This window comes from Perca flavescens, chromosome 20, assembly GCF_004354835.1.
Source record: "Perca flavescens isolate YP-PL-M2 chromosome 20, PFLA_1.0, whole genome shotgun sequence".
Classification (NCBI taxonomy): domain Eukaryota; kingdom Metazoa; phylum Chordata; class Actinopteri; order Perciformes; family Percidae; genus Perca; species Perca flavescens.
This window is the reverse complement of record NC_041350.1, coordinates 29,484,515-29,503,209: the sequence shown is the minus strand read 5'-3', so window position 1 is coordinate 29,503,209 and position 18,695 is coordinate 29,484,515. Positions and strand designations below refer to the sequence as shown.

Here is an 18,695-nt window from a genome sequence, read left to right as displayed (position 1 = left end):
GCATGTGACCCATTTTAGTTCTACCCTCAAAGAATTGGAATCGAGAAAAATAAGAACCGGAATCAAAAGGAACGATCGGAATTGGAATCAGAATTGTTAAAATTTTAAACGATGCCCAACCCTACCCAAGGGGGGGGCGGCACAAGGATAGTTTTCATACTCACTAAACAGCCTGCTGCCCTGCGAGGCATCTCCACTGTCAACAGACTGTAAAATAAAAATGTATAACTGAAGTACGAGCAGGCTTAAGAGAGACAGACTGGCAGCAGTGCTTTTAAGTGGTTTGGACCCTGTGACCCGTGTGTATTGAAAAGAGAAATCAGATGCAGACCCCGGTCTCCGATGCTGCACAGGGCTACTTTACTGTATTTTGTGCCATTTGGAGTCCCTAATTACGAGCAGGTAATGGACTAGACAGCCTGCAGCAGAGCTCCTCAGAATCTTTGATCTGATGGTCTGTAACATTTACATGGGATTAAAAAAATGATGAAGCCAAAAAAAAGAGGAATAGAAAAAGCTGAAATAAAATGGACGCTGTGAAATCACATGAAAACAAAAGATGTGTCTGAAATCTGTCCAATTTTCAACCTGATATATTGACTGTATTTGAGTGTCTATTAATCTCACTATCGAGTAGTTGACTGTTTTCCATGTCGGGAGTATTAAATACGTGAATGAGGAAGTGATTTTGGACACAGCTTAAGTCATTTCCCATGATAATGTTGGACACACCAGACTGGTTTCTTTAATTACTGTAATGTTTCTACCCACAGCATCATTTCAAAGTAAAAGGGAACTGTGGATCAAAGAGGACAGATCAGCCTTCATGAAGGGTTCAGACAGTTGCTAAAATAAATTACTGATGTCTTATTTCTACAGACTTATACAAATATCTTACACAAAAGGAAACCAAAAACATTTGGGCTGCTGCCACGTGGCCCAGTATTACCTCCCTGTGCACTGATGCTCTAAATGCTAACAGGCTGTTTTTATTATGTACATACAGCCAGTAGGATGTGAAACACCTGCATGAAATGATGTGGAAAAAGCAAAAAAAGACAGAAAGTATTTGCCAAAAGAAATGTTAGTGGGCTGAGCTAAAGCATCATTTACAAAATTGAGTCTAAAAAAATGAGCAGTGAAATCAATGACATTTAGTCATTTGGGAGGGTCGGCCTTTGATGCTTTGAATGAATGGGTGTAGAAGGGCTCTTAAAACATAATGTTCACACAGATACTCGAACCATTTCAAAGTAATTAAAGGTGCAGTAAGCGGTGCTGCGCAAAGATTGTTGATAATTGAACTTAACTGCCAAACAACCCCCCACCCTTTCAGAAGTTCCACCCCCGAGATTCACGGACAGAGAACTACTGGCCAGCACATTCACATGCTAAACCTAAAACTTAAATAGCTGTTATAGAAAGGTTAGTCTCGCTTTGCCAGACCTTCCTCCACAGCACTGTGGAGGAGGAGGGAGGGTCTGGCTAGTCCACACAGCATTCCGGGATGGGAGAAAAACGTGCTCTGGTTTATTGGCATTTCTTTAAACCAATCACGTCTTGGGCAGCGCTAAGCGCTGGACGGAGCCACGGTGCCGCTTCAAAATAGCTTCGGGAAGGAACTTGTTTTGGTGGAACACGTGTACGTTCAAAAATAGTTTTAGTCGTGCAACAGAAAACTCAGATTGGACAGATAGTCTAGCTAGCTGTCTGGATTTACCCTGCAGAGATCTGAGGAGCAGTTAACCATAGTCCTCACAAATCCACCGGAGTTTAGAATTACAACCCAAAGACAGAGGAAGGTAACTGACATCTGGCCTTAAGAGTGACATCTGGCGGAATTTCCGGCGGCACCGGAGCAATCCCGGAAGTGGAAAGGTGAATCTTGCAGGTGAGGAATTTTTTTTTAGGGGATCAAAAAGAAGTCTCCAATGAAATGAACAGGACTGTTATAAAGGAGGTTTCTCCAGTTGCAGCAGTGAACGCTGCTCGGATCCTAACAACCTCTCTCAGTGACAAACAGCAACTCTGCGTTTGTGTTAACAGCTGTGACAAATAATCCTCATCAACACATAGAGACAAAACAATCATGACCTGTTTTCTTTTCAAGCCAATGCTCATGATTAAAAATAGATCTGTATAAAACCTGTCATAGTGTCGACAGACACTACAAAACGGAATGACATCATTAAAAACAAAAACAAGTCTTCAGAATAACTATGATACAAAGCATCACTTAAGTTACTAAATTCAAATATACACAGCCATTTTCTTGTCATATTTACATATGTACATCGCAAAGAAAATAACCTGTACTGTGGTGTGAAGAGTTGTTACTAGGACATCGTTCCCTTTATAAGTATTTAAAATTCTGCTTTCATAAACTCTATAGGCAGAGAGAAAAAAGAGAAAAGAATAAGGGCTAAAAGGCACTTTTCTACCAAAGCAAATAGTGAAAGAAATCATCACGGAGACTTGCAGGAAGCAGTGGCATCATTATTTAAAAGTAAGAACTTTAAGCCTTAACACAAAATGGAAATCATTTTTTTTTTGAATGTAAACAAAAAAAAAGCTCATATAGTGAATTCTGCGCCGACTTTCAAGAACTTAGATGTATATAAAATCTTTTTTTTTTTTTTTTTTTTATAAAAAGACATTTTTTCACAGTGTAGAAAAGGCCCGCAGGTTTGGGCTAAGGCAGAGAGGAGCCGAACAAAACCAAAGAGTAGAAACAATGTTAACAGCTGCCAGCTGACGACGCTTAGTTAGATCTCAAAGTCGTAAGAAAAAAGAAAAGAAAAGGGAAAGCGTTAGTTCTGGTGAGGCAAAGTGGAAAAAACAGTTTGTAAACAGGAAGAAATCGGGAGCGGTGAAAGAGAAAACTCTTCTTGATTCCAACAGTGTGACGAGAAAAAACAGAAATCCAGAAGCTGTGGGTTTTTTTCTTTTTTCTTTTTGTGTTGTTTTTCTGTATTTATTTTTTTTTGCTTGTTTTTTGGTATAAAATAAGGATCCGTGCTTGCAGACGAAGAAGAAGTTAAATAAGGTGTGACAAACAAAAACAAAAAAAATAGAAAATTAAAGCATCTTTAATCTTCACTTTTGGTGCTTTTTTTAAGAGTTGAAAATTCAGTGATGTTGAAGACATCGCAGTTTATTTTTGTCTCTTTGATTCAGAAAAAGGTCCCTCGTCCCTCTCGCGAGTTCATACGTAATGGTCTTTAATGTCCTCGCTGAGCTTGGCGGCGTTGAGGTTTTTACACCGGTTGTCTTTGGGGCTGTAGGCCGTCCGGTGCGGCGCCTTGACCGGACCGCTGCGGGACGTGCAGATGACCCCTCCCTTACCCACCCCCCTGTCCTGCGGTGTTGCTACAGCGCACTTCTGCGGCGGACACTTGTCCCCCATGCCCAGCGCCCTCTCCTCGTCTTCCTCCGGCTCGCCGTCCGGCTCCCCTACCTCCTCGCCCTCGGCGCCGTCGCACGCCCGGTCCGACGGGCCAATCAGCTTCTTGCATTCGTACTGAATGTCTTTTCCGCGGTTGTTCCGCAGCGGCTCCAGCTGGTTGTTGACCGTGGTGTCCTCGGAGCGGGCCGCTCTCTCGCGCTCTTTCTTCCGCTTGCGCGTCCACCAGATGCAGACGACGATGCAGAAGATCCACAGGAGGCTGAAGAGCACGCACAGCACCGGGACCAGGTAACCTGAGGGGGACAAAGTCGGAACCAGGATGTTAGAAAGGACATTTCTCTGGAAGAAAATAAAGAGCGTTTGACATTCACATGCTCAATGCATCTACAGCCAGACCTAGGGGGTGTGAATTACACGTTTTTATGTAGATATAATATTATATTGATTCTTTAGACAAGGAGACAATATTTACTGATATCATAAAGTCTGCCACGATACGATTTTGATTCGATTCATTTTAGGGGCCTGTGACTGATACGAGACGATACATAAGCTCAATTCAACACACGTTATATTTACTAAATGCAACTAAAATATGATTTGACAATTTCATTACTGAGCTCTTCCAGACATTTAAAATAAAAACACAATAAAATGAATAAATACAAAGGGAGAATTTCAAAATAAAGTCGGATCTTAAAGATGACGATATGTATTTACTGTATATTTTCCATCAATAATATTGGATTGTTGAGGATTGAATCGATATATCGTTACACCCCTAATCGGAACCCCTCAACGTTTTTTAAGCAAAGGACCCCTTAACTGAAAGAGAGATGGAGGATTCTATATATACTGTATAAAATGGAGTTGCATAACAAACTGGGCCTACTAGAATGTGTAGGGCGGCTTAAAGCCTTTGTACATATTTTAGTACATGTTTTAATGTTACATATACATTTGGCACAGTGACTCCTTAGGCTGAACTGGATCTCTGGATGGCCTTAATAATAATAATAATAATAATAATAAAAATAATATGTTGGATTCATGTTAAGACTTTGTGATTTTTTAAAAAAACTTTCAGGGTGGTCACCCCTGCATTGACTCTGAGGACCCCCTAGGGGTCCTGGACCCCCTGTTGAAGATCTCTGGTGTAGACAACAGAATTACTTGATTTTTATTTCCACATTCTTTCCACTATATACTACTCCACCTATTTAACAAAGATGTAATTGAACGTGGCTCACCAACAGGCGGCGGCTCAACCGGCATCTCCACTTTGATCTCCACCACGGCCAGCATGATGCTGCTGTTGTGGCGTTTGGACAGGGCACCAATGACGGCGCTGGCGGCCTTCTGGATCTGACCGCGGTCCCGATCACTGTCCTTCGATCGCCCGTCCTGCTCAAAGGACTGCACAGGTGGAGAGAGAGAGAGAAGAGAGAGAGAGACAGAGAGTGATGGAGGACAGGAATCAGTTAGTTTTGCGTTAACACGGCATTCCACGTGTTGAAAACGGCGTGAGTGTGTGAGAAATGGTATAGGTGAAGTTTGGGGTTTGTTGCATTCGAGGGGTTTCTGTTTCACAGTGGATTCAGCATCCTTTAACATAGAGACATACTGTACATACATCAGCTCTCAAATGCATCGCTTGATTTAGAAAGTCGGCCGAATATATTAGGTATGTTATGTATGTGTGCTTGTTTGCGTAATATACACGTATAACTAATGTGTATGAAAAAAAAAAGTATATAGTGCATATCGTCGCTGTCGGGCAGAAACCTTGTATCTCCATATTGCGTCATTTAAATTTTTTTTCCTGTAAATCAGTGCTATAGGTCACCCTTCACGTCTGTCTGTGGGTTTCACAAATATTTAAACCGGGACGATTTTGTCCGACTTTGTCTGAGGTAAATAGCTCAATCTAATGTTTTCAAATTAGCCAACAAAAATATGGTTTTCACCCAACAGCAACGATATATGCGATGTGTGTATGTAAATAAGTATATTTATGTGTAGTGTAGTGTATGTATGAATGTATGTATGTATGTGTGTGTATGAATATTTATATATGTGTATATATGTCCAGTATGTGTATTATTTTTGGCTTATTTGTGAAAAAATTTCTGTGTTTTTGTTTTGATATGTAATAATCGTTGTCATTCATTCATTGCTTGTTTGAAGGAAGTTTTGAGCATCTGAAAGTTCACTACAGGGAACCCAAATGCACTCTTAAACCTTGTGGTACGCTTAAAAAAAATGGTCGGTGATAATGTAGAGAAAAGCCCATTTGTGGGTAACGGGGGAAACATGCAGAAGCACGCGGTTTGAGTGAAGGAACTGACAGCACAGATTCAATCAGTACAGTAGAGAAAGGAAAATAAAGCCCATTTGCCAAATGGTCAGAATGTTGCTTGAGGCTATGTAGGACAACAACAAAAAAGAGAAAGAAAAAACACACACATTCATCCGTCAGAATAAAAGAGATTGTCCTCCTAACATCTGGCAGGCTGCAGACTCCCCCCGCCCCCCCTACTGAGACCACAGAGGGTGGAGTTAATTGCCTAATAAGGTGCTGAGGGTGAGAGCAAAGGGGGGCAGAGGGGGATTAGCTGTGTGCTGTGCAGTTCAATTAGGACAAACAATAGAGAACAGGCCAGCTGTGCTCCCCGCTCGGCCAGGGACAAACACTCCTCTTTTCTTCTCCGGAGAGAATCAGCAGCTCATTCACACACCTCTAGCCCCGCCCCCAGAGTGATTGACAGGCCGCATCGTCACCACGCAGGCCAACTACGCGACCTCAGTACTGCTGACTGTGTCTGGGTGTCCAGAAAGATAATCTACTGAAAGTTAGCATGGTTTCATATTTATTATTGGGCAATGGCATTGGCATTTAACTACATGTTGGACAATTAGAGCTGTAACAATTCCAAATTTGACTGTACAATTAATTGTCTCAGAAGTAATTGCGATTAACAATATAAAGGTCTCTTTCAGTCAAATATAAAAATATGTATTGATGTATTACAGGAGTGGTGAGTGAACCCGAAGCAGAGCGACAGACAGAGCTGTAGCCGAGCCAAAGCAGCACACTTTTTAATTCATTAACTTTATCGGTAGTCAGGCAAATAAAACGCTGATGCAGATAATCTGCAAACTGCCAAAACACGGCAGAATAATCAGCCATGGCCGATAATCAGTCTATACCTAGTTTAAAAGGACATTGTGCATGATGAAAAAAAGCTAACTTAGCTCTCGAGGCTTCCCTGACAATGTGTCTGGATGTTGCTTCCAAACATTTTTCTAAAACTACTTGAAGAAGCTATTTGGAAGATCGGTTGATTTTTCACACTTGACACAGCCTCAACATGTCAAGATAAAGCGCGCGCGCACACACACACACACACACACACACACACACACACACACACACACACACACACACACACACACAGAGAAACATATTGAACCACTTGTTTCTTGCTCAGGTTGGAGGCCTAGCAGCAGAGCGTTTCAGGGGTTTACAAACAGAGAATGGAAGAGAATGAATCGCCACTCGGCGTGGCTTCGCTGGGTTCTTAAAGATTTCATCCACACTCGGATATTAGCGCAGACAGTTTGCTGCAACACGAGTCGTCAGCGAGAGGGAGTGAGTTTTGTTTTCCCCTTGTTGTGGGGTTTGGGTGGATGTCAGGTTCACCACTCCTTTTCCTGTATCTGTCGCTCAAAACAGGCCTGCAAACATCAGAGGAACAAAAACTAATCCCCTCCATTAAAAGCTTAGAGCCCTGATGAGACTGATTTCCCCCCTGAGTCTGGGTGGCCGAGGGAGGAAGGAGGGAGGAGAGAGAAAAGGGGAGAGAGAAAGAGAGGGCCGAACATTAGAGGAAAGAGAGGTAGAAAAGACAGCAGCAAAGAAAAGAGTGAGGGAGAAAGAGAAACAGAAAGCGAAAAAAGAAGAGAAAGAAGAGCAGAGACAAAGATCAGCAAGGTGTCCCAGCAGAAATGCTTAATCTCATCCAGATGTTGTTATAAGCTTCAAACACCTCTCCCTCTTCTGTCTATTCTTTTTCTCTTTCTTGTTTCTTTTTTAAACAAAGAGGGAAGAAACTCCAAATAGAAAAAGTGCTGATTTTACTGGACTCCTCTGGAAACGATTTGCAGTGACAAATGAAGTGTGATGTAACAAAGAAGGGAAAAGAAAAGATGGAAAGTGAGGTGGAGAGAAGGCAGCGGATTTCAAATTTGACGGTGTGTGTTGCTGTGTATATGTATGTATATATATATATATATATATATATCTGCAGGACAATTTATATATCAAACTCATTAATGGGTTAATCATTTCAGGTTCCAACTTTCAATTTTATCTCTAAATAAAGAGATAAACTTTTAGGCCAAGGACCCCTAACCCAAAAGTGAGACTAGCAGGGACACCCTACTACATATATTGTGGCTTAGAGCATTTATACATACATTTTATGGTGTCCTACTACAATACTAAGCTATTAAGATAATAATTATTTTTATATTCTAATGTCAAATACATGTGGAAGTCACAGTGAATCCTTAAGCTGAACTGTATCTGTGGATGGCTCCCATAGTGCTACCTTACAGGCCACTAGGCGTATCATCAATGTTGATAAGGTTGTTTTTTACAAATATGTTGGATTCATGTTAATGTATATTTTCAGACATATTTAAATTTTTTTGGGAAAAAAAAACTTTCAAAAAAGTATTAAAGTTATAGTGCGTAGTTTCTGTAGCATTTCTTCTCCTGCTTCACGGACTTCAATCAAAGTAGTAACTCCACAAAAAATTTTTTTTGTGTTTTTTTGTAAACTGCATACACCAAATTTAGATGGATGGCCGAATACCCAGCAGACAGTATTTCAGTAAAACATTTACTGTGAATGGATCAGTATCGTTAAATATAAGACCACCACTAGGCCTGTATCAATTATAACATAATTGTCAATTTTCTTTTACATTTTTGGGCATTCTTGGTTTAACTGCAATTCATTGCTAACATTAGCTAAGGTCTTGAGTTTGGATATGTCAAATTGTAATTATATAAGTGATTATTGGTCGGACTATTTATTATTATTATTTCAACTATTAGTTGTTGGCACTTGACCCTATACATGTTCATAGCAACAAAAATGACAAGGGGGGGGATACAGTTGAAAAAAAATGTTTCATGATAATAAAGAGGCGTGGTTTACTTCATAGGTTGTGTACCTGTGATATTATTTTATCTGGGTCACTTTTATCCAAAGCAAATTCCAATGAAGTGCTTTTAACCTTGAAGGTACAAACTCCGAACAGCAAGAAGTAAGTGCAAAAAAAGTAAATTACATGACTTTAAATAAGCCAAACTACAAAGAGGAAAGTGCAGTCAGGGCCTGTGACAAAGTGTGTGTTTATTGGGCCAATACTTAATATCAATGTGTGTGTGTGTGTGTGTGTGTGTGTAATAATCACCATGGCAACCTCCACTGCGTCGCTGTTGGAGTAGGACTGGTCACAGAGGATGAGCAGCGCTCGCTCCTCGGCCAGCGTCCGAGTGACAGGGAGGTACCGCAGCTCGGAGCAGATCTTCTCTACAATGGTGCCCTGCAAAACACACACACACACACACACACACACACACACACACACACACACACACACACACACACACACACACACACACACACACACACACACAGATTAGTATTTGCACTGCTGGCGAGGAACAATCCATTTAGAAGATTCCTAAGTCTGTTTCAGATGCAGCCAATTAGACTGCCTAGGCCCAGCGGGGGGACGCTGTGGCTCAGATCTCAGATCAGTATCTTGTCAGAATGAACCGATTCATTTCCATTCATAAAAGATGATTCAGAGCTGCCGCAGGTTAAGGTTTTCATGATACAGCAGTAAACAACAGGAACACCATCTGGACTAACAAGAGAAGAACGAAGCTTCATTAAGGACGTCCGCCACTATGAGTCATATTTCTGTGTCCCTCTCTCTCATTCTCTCTCCCCCTCCCTTCCCCCCTTCCTTCCCCCCTCCCCCACCAAGAGCCTGGTTGTGCCTGAGGTTTCTGCCTGTTTAACGGAATTGTTTCCTTGCCACTGTCGCACCAAACACTTGCTCCTAGAAGCAATTGTTGGGTCTCTGTAGTGTGGTCTAGACATACAAATTCTAATTGCTTTATTGGCATGAAAATCTGAAAAACAATATTAAGTGTCCTGAGATAACTTCTATATGATGATGACATTATAAATGAAATTGAATTGAACTTTACAGGGTAAGTTGATGGACTTTATCTCTGGCTGCAGTAAAAGTCGTCTCCCTCCACAAAACAGCCAGCAGAGACAGCTTCAAGTAGTCCTGAGTGATATTATGTCTTTTAAAGGCCGCTGTCAGCTTTTTTCTACCACATACAAAGTTTTTATTTTTCATCAACAAAAAAAAAAAAAAAAAATCCACACACTGATAAAAAAAAAACTGCAGCTTCACTGCCTTTTCTTTGCTCCATGATTTGTTTTCATGATGTGTGGCAGGGTTGGACGAAGTGGGAGTTTATATCACGAGACAAACAATTTCTACCGACCCTGGGTTGTTAACATCCAGCAATTATCAAACGTTAACAATCCAGGGTGGGAGGAAAATGAGTTCTGATGAATTGTTATGACAAGACACATCCACGAGCATGACAAAAGACCTGATGATTGGATTAGAGGCCTGCTGGTGGTTTTCAAATGCCTCTCCAGCCTTATTTCAGACTTTTCTCTCAGCGACAACTCGCAGAAACTTCTAGTCCCAGCAGCGCTTCAGGGCTGATAAAAAGCTGCACCCTCTGCAATCACAGCCTGGCTTGCATTTCGAACATTGAAACCACAAAGCATTATGTTTAAATGTCATATTTCAAATATTCTCTTGTTAAACATAACTTTTTAAAGCACCAATAATCTTTTTTTTTTTCATTGCAAGGGGCCATCTTTGCATTTTTTCCTCTTTTATATTTTTTTTAGTACCGAAGAAGGAAGAATTAAAAACTATAAAACTATGGAAGCTGTGTCAAACACTGAACGAAGTTATTGAAAAAAAACATTTCAGGTTGCCGTGCCTTGCTCAAAGGCAAAGTGGCAGCAGCTGTTGAAGCACTGACACATTCTGTTGTTGATGGTCGAGCCCACTTCCTTCCTACTACGATGTTTTGATTTTTTTGGCAAAAATGCCGTCCAAAGCAACATCTTGAAATGACTTGTTGAGTCCACCAAAAATAAATACAAATGTACTAAAAGTTGCAATGAACAGTGGTGGAAGAAGTATTCAGATACTTTACTTAAGTAAAAGTACTAATACCACACTGTAAAAATACTCTGTTACAAGTCAAAGTCCTGCATTGAAAATGTTACTTAAAGTATTAAAAGTAAAAATACTCAATGCAGACAAATCCATTGTAGAAAGGTAGTCTGATCATCTCAGCTGGACTTGTAGGCCGTTATATTGTTGGCTAGTTTCATTTAGAGTAAAACATCACATCTACATGTGTTTTGTGTGCCAACATCTTAAAGGACAATTTTGGCGCATAATGAACCTAGGTGTTAATAACATATGTGTACCGAGTCGAATGTTCTCTGGGATCTGTTTTCATGCTAATCGAATGTGTGTCTAGCTTGAAAGAAGCTGACGCAAGCCGGTGGTTAGCTGCTAATGCTAGCTTTCGGGGCACAGGGTAAATCGCTATTTGATACCACTAACAAGGCTCAAAATAGCACGAAACAGAAAATCCCTCACCTGCGGCACTTTGTCCTTTTTGAAGATGAGCGTGATGCGAGCACAGCTGTTGTCAAGGTAACCACTGTTGGGCTCGCACTGGGTGTGCAGGGGAGTCGGGGGGTCGGGCGTTGAACACACGCCCCACTGGTGGCAGGGCGGCGAGAAGCAGGTGAGGAACTGATGCTCCACACACTCGTGGCCGGCGGGGCATGGGGGGGCATCGGCGTCTGGGGGGGGCGGAGCTTTCGGGAGGAGGCAGGGCCGGCGGCCACATCTCACCTGGAAACAACATGGACAGCTTCATTCATTCACTGCTTTGGACTCGTGCGTCACTCAGAAAACTGGCTGTGCAAACGGTCTCGGTAGGGAAAAAATGACAAACAGATGGCATTATAGGTTTAAAGGTATACCGTGGTTTGGAAAAAAGTCACCGTTTCAAAACCACTATAATTTTCCACTATAGGTCGACCAATATTTGTTTTTTAGGGCCAATTCCAATACCAATTATTAGTCAATAAAACACATAACCGATATTTGGAACTAATCGTCGCAGCATTTCACAATGTGTTTATTGTAGGGATCGACCAATACTGATTTTTTAAGGCCGATACCAATTATTAGTAGGTAATGAAACCGAGAGCTGATTTTTGGATATGCATTTACAGTGAAAATGAAAATATTTAAGTCAAAATCAAGATTTTGTAATGTTACAAACTCCAACACAAAACTTTGTTTAAATGCTTTAAGCAATTATTTAATAAATGAGAAACTTTCAACATAATAGCCAGTAACAGAGAGTCAGATAGAGTTCTAGTGGGCGGGACATTAAGTCCGACTCAGTGGTGAGTGAAACCAAGGCAGAGGGACAGACACAGAGCTGTAGCCGAGCCAAAGTAGACCACTTTTTAATTCATAACTTTATTGGTTATCAGGCAAATAAAACGCCAATACAGATAATCTGCAAACTGCCAAAACATACCCTGATAATCAGCCAGAGCCGATAAACAGTCTATCCCTACTTTATTGCAGCCCTATTATGCAACGTCATTATTTGATTAACCCTTCTTTGCGAGCCTGACCTTGGAGCAGCCGACGTATCCGTTGACACACTGGCAGGCGTTGCACTCCTCCTCCCAGCGGCTGCCGTGAGGAAACTGCAAGCCAGCGTGACGACACGACTTCCCGAGGCCGATGACTGGGGGGAGAAGAAAAGGAGACGTTGAGAAAACAAAAAGGCAAGTGGCTGGGTTGTCAATTTTCTTCTTTACTGAACCCATCAGGGAAATCCACCGGAGCTAGTCAACTAACTGTTAGTGTTAACACAACATACAGTAGAGCAGAGATCTCCAGCAGGGGGGTCCGGGCAGTGGCATAAGGTCATACTTGAATACATCTCACCTGATTACTTCCCTTGTGTGCTACATTCTAAAGATGATGTGTTTCATAGAACATGGGAGCCTTTCATGTCCTACACTGGAATGGATATTTCAACTACTCTCACCAGGAGGTTAATGTAGGATTACATTTGCGTGTCTATATATGTTTATGTATATATATGTTTATGTACGTGTGTGTATATGTGTATATTTATATTTTTTGTCATCTAACATGACATAACACCTGAGTCTCTTCTCATGTAAATATTTACACTCAGTTACTGCAATTAACTCACTGCATTAACATGAATATTATTAGCAAATGTAAATCGGCCTATTTGTGAAACAAAAACATTGATGATAGGCTTTCTGGCCTAAAACATGATTTATAAAATCATGCCAACAACTATTATTTGAATAGCTTGTATAAAGGCATGAGGCTGCCCACACGTTAATATCCAACTTCATTCTACAGAATATGTAGTAGGGGGTCCCTGATCTGTCTCTCTTGAAAACGTTGAAGACCACTGCTGTAGATATTTATGGCACTTACACTCCTGACAGCGCGCTCCAGCGTGTCCCGGGGGACAAACGCAGCGGTAGCCATTAATTTCATCCACGCAGGTGGAACCTTCGGCACAAGGAGACGACTGGCACTCATCTATGTCTGGAAAAAAAAAAGCACACAGCTGTTATTTTAGACATGTGTGGTGTACAGAGACTCTTTAACTCAGAGATTTTAGAGTCCTCAGGCACAATTTAGACTTTTACACAGGAGCTGGAAACAGACTATCCAGGTAATAATGAGGATCTCTTATTGATTTTTGGTATGAATGTAATCTGGTTGACACCAGACCCTTCTCAGTTGTAACTAAGTTGTCGTCACCAACGGACGCCGCTCACGTCTCGTGTAAAGCCCACCTCAACGGTTGTGATTGGTGTAAAGCCCGCCTCAACGGTTGTGATTGGTGCCTCGATTTGGAAAAATTGGAAATGGGCTTGAATGGGCTCTTGGCCAGACGGACTTGCAGAGCAAATCTCAAATTTGCCGGAAGTTCGTCAGGGTTTTCCCAGGTTAATATAAATTACCTTTTTAATGAAATGGAGGAGAGACAAACAGACTCCTCTTAACTTAAAAATGTCACACAGGTCTAGGGCTTTACCATCTGAGGAAAATATGTGATAAAGTTGTTGAATGTTGCGATACCGATATTACTTGCGATACATGAACAGATCTTACTCTGTTCCGCATTTCTGCTGCTTTCAGTATTCTGCTAAAATACAAAACGAACTGCTTGTTGGATTTAAAACAAATGAAAGGAAATAATTTCAAACATTCCTTAATTGAACAAATTGAACATTGAATTGAATATAAAAGGCAGAACTAAAAAGAATAAATGTTATATTATTTTTAAGTGCAGTATTTTGATGATATTTTCTTTCAACCAACGCAAAAAAAACCTCTGAGTGTCTTTCGCGATATGTCGCAGCCTTTCGCATTATGTCGCATACTGTTGATCTCTCCTTCAAGTCTTCTTCTTCCTGAAACTTCAGCTGGGAACAAACTGAGCTTTGAGAGATTTGAATGTTATATTCAAACTCTTATCTTCAATGAGCGACGGTATTCAGAGAGATCCTTCTTTGCACAATGGGTTTAGAGCAGTTTGTCTCGAAACGCTTCAATTGGATAACACTCTGGTTGTGAAAGGGGCTTTTTCTGAAGAGATTTCTCTCAGAGGGCCACGGGAGAGCGCACTGACCCGTCTGACGGACCCTCGGCTCTGACCTCGGCTCAGCGCGGAGGGGGGAGAGGTTAAGACAGTCTTCCTTAAAGGCTTCCTAATCTGTCGCCCTGAGACAATGGGCTCGCACTCCCCTGCCGCGGCCTTTCCACCTCTGACCCCCCGCCCACCCGACCCCTCCACACGCCCCCTTGGGTTCCCAGGGACTCACTGATGCGGCAGTCCGGTCCGGCAAACCCAGGGGCGCACTCGCAGCGGAACCAGTTCACGCCGTCGACGCAGACGCCGCCATTGTAGCTGCAGAAAGGGGAACAGGTTAGATTAGATTAGATTAGATTGACTTTTACTGATCCCAAATTGGGGAATTTCAGTGTTACAGCAGCAAAATATCAGACACACAGCACACATACAGAATATACAAGAAATAATAAATAGGATAGAATACAAGAACAACTATTTCAAAAACAATGGTAAAAAAATACAAAGGAAAAGAAAGTACAAACACATATACAGAAAGAACGAGGTGAAATCACTGCCGCTGCTGCTGCACAGGTTTAAAGAGAGAGAGGGAAAAGTTTCTTCAGTTCTTCCCTGAGAGGATAAACATTCTGCTTCTTTGTGCAGCAGTCTTGTATAAAGTACTTGAAAGCAATACTTAAGTAAAAGTACAAATATCTTACCAGTGGCGGAATGTAACTAAGTACATTCACTCAAGTATTGTATTGAAATACACATGTTGAGGTACTTGTACTTGTAGACTTGAGTCTTTTCTTTTCATGCCACTTTCTACTTCTACTCCGCTACATTTCAGAGAGAAATATTGAACTTTTTACTCCACTACATTCATCTGTTACAGCTTTAGGTACTAGTTACTTTACACATTAAGTTTTTGGCACACAAAACACATGTAGTTTATAAAATCTGATGTTTTATTATAAATAAAACTAGCCAACAATATTAAGACCTTTAAACACACAACTGGTTGGATCTACAATGGGAGGATTTTTCTGCATTGAGTACTTTCATTTTTAATACTTTAAGTACATTTTCCTGATGATACTTACATACTTTTTTCAATGCAGGATGTACTTGTAACAGAGTATTTTTACAGTGTGGTATTAGTACTTTTACTAAGTAAAGCATCTGAATACTTCTTCCACTACTGTATCTTGCCAGAAAAGGACTTTTGGTAGAAGTTAAAGTCACCTTTTAGAATATCACTTGAGTAAAGGTCATAAAGTATCTGATAGCAACGGTACTTAAGTAACAAAAGTAAGTTTATGATATTAAATGTAGTAGAAGTAAGAGGGAAAAAAAAGGAAAAACACTGATTATGAACTTTATTGTGGCTTCCTTATAGTGAAGCATAATATTCAGGGTTTCCACACGTGTGTCAGCAGGGCTGAAGCTGATCCCTGATCAATGTCCAGACTTCATATGTAAATCCCTGCTGACCCCATACTGAGCCCACCCCCCCTCTCCACCACCACCCAACACCTCCACTACCCACAGCTCCCCCCAGGTCCCGGCCGGTGAATGGTGAGAGGGCCGTCTCTTCACACTCTCCTGCCCCCCCCTCCTCTCCCGCAGCCTTCTCCTCCCAAAAAACTAATCCACCTGTCAGTCATTGTAGACGAGGGTGAGGAGGAGAGGGGGGGAAGGGGGAAGCTTTTGTCCTGGGTAGCCTTTCGGATTCAGAGAAGCTTTTAGGAAATCCCAGGTTTTTCTTCACTTGTGTGTTTTTGTGCTATTTCTTTATTTATTTTTGACAATGTTTTTATTCCTTTTCATTCAAATTCAATTTTCAATAACCCAGATGAGAGCTATAGTCCTTTTTCTGGTCAAGAAATGTCAAGAAATTAGAGAGAAAAAAAAACGCTAATCACAATTTACTGTAACTCAAGTTAATTTAAATGTCTTGGTTTGTCCAAAACAACAAATATGTTGAATTACTGTATATATGTCAGATAATATCAGCACATCTCACATCTCACATCTGAGAAACTAAAACTCAGAGATTTTTCTCAGGATTTGTTTCACATTTTGTATCCAAAATCTTTAAAAGGGAAAATCCGGAGCATAAAATCAGATGTGCAGGATGAGAGTTGAGTGTGAGAGTCGCTGGGTGAACCCTGTAGCTGCTCCAAACACTCGGTTTTATATTCTCAAGTCGAAACAATGCATCTCACGTTGTTGGAGTTGATCCAGACTGACTCACAAAAGATGCAAATGTCAACCGAGCTAATGTTTCTACATTTATAAGGATCAATAAACGCTGCACCCAGCAGCGATAAATAGTTACTAGAATTTAGGGCTGCATGCCAGAGCACCTCCGCTGAATCAATGCCCAAGATCAAGTAAGGTCAAGTTAAACTTACAATTAGATAACAGAGGAAACCCAATCAACACCAAACAGGCAATACACTGTAAGGAAAATTGATTGAACAAATAGGGATCTGTCTACATCCAATAGATCAATAAAAAGATAAAACATGTTTCTACAAGTGAACATCTGCAGTTTGTAGCAACCAGTTAAAACAAATCCAACTGAAACAGAGAGATGTTTGACACCATGCCAGAAAACTGCAGCTAACTATCTGTCCGACTGCTCTTAAACCAGCACAGCACTTTCTACAGATAGTGGCCACAGAGGTGAAAATATTGCATTTCTGCTAATTTTTCTTTTTTTTACTAAGATAAGCAAAGAACTGTGTCTTACCAGGGATGTGGGTTGCAGTCGTCAACATCTGCAAGAGAGATAAGGAAAACAAATGACTAAACCTGGAACCTGGTGAAGTCATTTTCCGCGTATGTGAGAATAAATAACTTTTAACCCACAGTTTCAGGCCCATGATATATTTTCACAAAATATAGTATCTGAAAATATTAAGGAATATTCTCAGTTATTCCTGCTACATCTAGGAGTTCCACAAGCAGATTCATGTCAACATCCGAGTCGTAATTTCAAACTTAAACAAAGATCTTTGGGAAAGCCCTGATTAATCTTACTCGGCGCTAAATATATGGCAGCTAAACCCAGCCAAGCTTTTACGTTCAAAGCGATTAAACCCAACTTTAACCCTTGTGAAACTGAAAATGACACTTTTTGATGAGTTTATTAATGTTTTCGCCGCTACCAGCTAATGCTAGCTAGCTTGGTTAAATCTTTCAAAAACAAATCTAGTTGAGGACTTGCAATGTGTGACCCTGCAAGATCCCCAGTCTTTACATATTATGACAGTCTTTAACGTTAGATGTGAGATAATCGTCTTTAGATGGTGTCAGACTGTAGTCTTTTCAAAGATGTATGGTAGGCATAACAGTGACGTACTCTGTGCGCAGGTGGCTCCCTCCCAGCCATCCTTGCAGATACAGTTGAAGGCTTCTCCCACTCCGACACATGTCCCTCCGTTCTCACACGGACCCGAGTCGCACGTGCTGTTCTTGGCTAAAAACAAAACAAAACCAAAGATTCCTGTTTATAAAAGATTCTGAGGATCCCACAGTGAGAGAGCTGCGATGTGGCCTGACATTCCAGATTTACTTGCAATAAGTAAACAGATATTAAAGTACTCTGTTCCGCATTTCTGCTGTGTTCAGTATTCTGCTAAAATACAACAAATTGTTTGTTGAATTTAAAACAAACGAAAGGAAATTATTTCCAACTTTCTTTTATCGAACAAATTGAACATTGAATTGAACATAAAAGGCAGCACTAAAAAATGGAATGACAGTTACATTTTAAAGTGCAGTTTTCTCTTGATATTTACTTTTAACTAACACAAAGTGTGACTTTGATTTGCGACATGCCTTTCGCAACGTGTTAAAGGTAAAAAAAAATAAAAATAGATATATTGTGCAGCCCTATGACAGATCTTAACTACATAATATCACATTTGTATTATGACACTACTATCAGTAGGGTTGGGTACCAAAACCCGGTGCTAATATGGCACCGGTGCCTAAACGACTGGTATCTACCGGACCGAATAGCAACACGGATTTCGGTGCCATGTAAATGCCTATGCTGCTCTCTGATGCTCCAAAACAGATGTTAGAGGCAAAAGAAGCACCACTGCACATGAGGCTAGTTAACACTAACGTTACACTTGGCAGCAGGTAACGTTAGCCTACCGTTACCGTTAGCTAGTAGCTGGCTTAAAAACGGTTAAAATGCTTACAGCTAAACGGACTGCCATGTGGCTGTATGTCACTGGATTTCAACAGCGGGACGTCCAACAGCCAGCAGCTGCCGTTGTCCGAAAACAACACAGACGGTGTGTTTACTTGAAACTGATAAGCCTCGCGGTGCATTCAAAGTTATTGTAAAATACCCTTTTCCCATCTAGTGGTTGGTTTTGTTGTTTAACAGTAATTTACTATTGAAATATGTTT

At 41.0% G+C, this 18,695-nt stretch overlaps 1 protein-coding gene across 2 annotated transcripts in view; it reads right to left on the bottom strand.

Annotated features, from left to right (window-relative positions):
* Positions 1-717: 717 nt before the first annotated feature.
* LOC114546659 (protein jagged-2) overlaps positions 718-18,695 on the bottom strand; it is a 76,073-nt gene continuing 58,095 nt past the window's right edge. For both annotated transcript variants that reach the window (XM_028565609.1, XM_028565610.1), the window contains 9 exons: positions 17,632-17,748; positions 17,020-17,047; positions 14,512-14,597; positions 13,112-13,225; positions 12,262-12,377; positions 11,201-11,461; positions 8,894-9,025; positions 4,657-4,822; positions 718-3,699 (listed from right to left, as the gene is read on the bottom strand). In XM_028565609.1, coding sequence (XP_028421410.1) covers positions 3,206-3,699; positions 4,657-4,822; positions 8,894-9,025; positions 11,201-11,461; positions 12,262-12,377; positions 13,112-13,225; positions 14,512-14,597; positions 17,020-17,047; positions 17,632-17,748 — 1,514 coding nt within the window. In that variant the 3' untranslated portion in view covers positions 718-3,205. The remainder of the gene's footprint in view (positions 3,700-4,656; positions 4,823-8,893; positions 9,026-11,200; positions 11,462-12,261; positions 12,378-13,111; positions 13,226-14,511; positions 14,598-17,019; positions 17,048-17,631; positions 17,749-18,695) is intronic.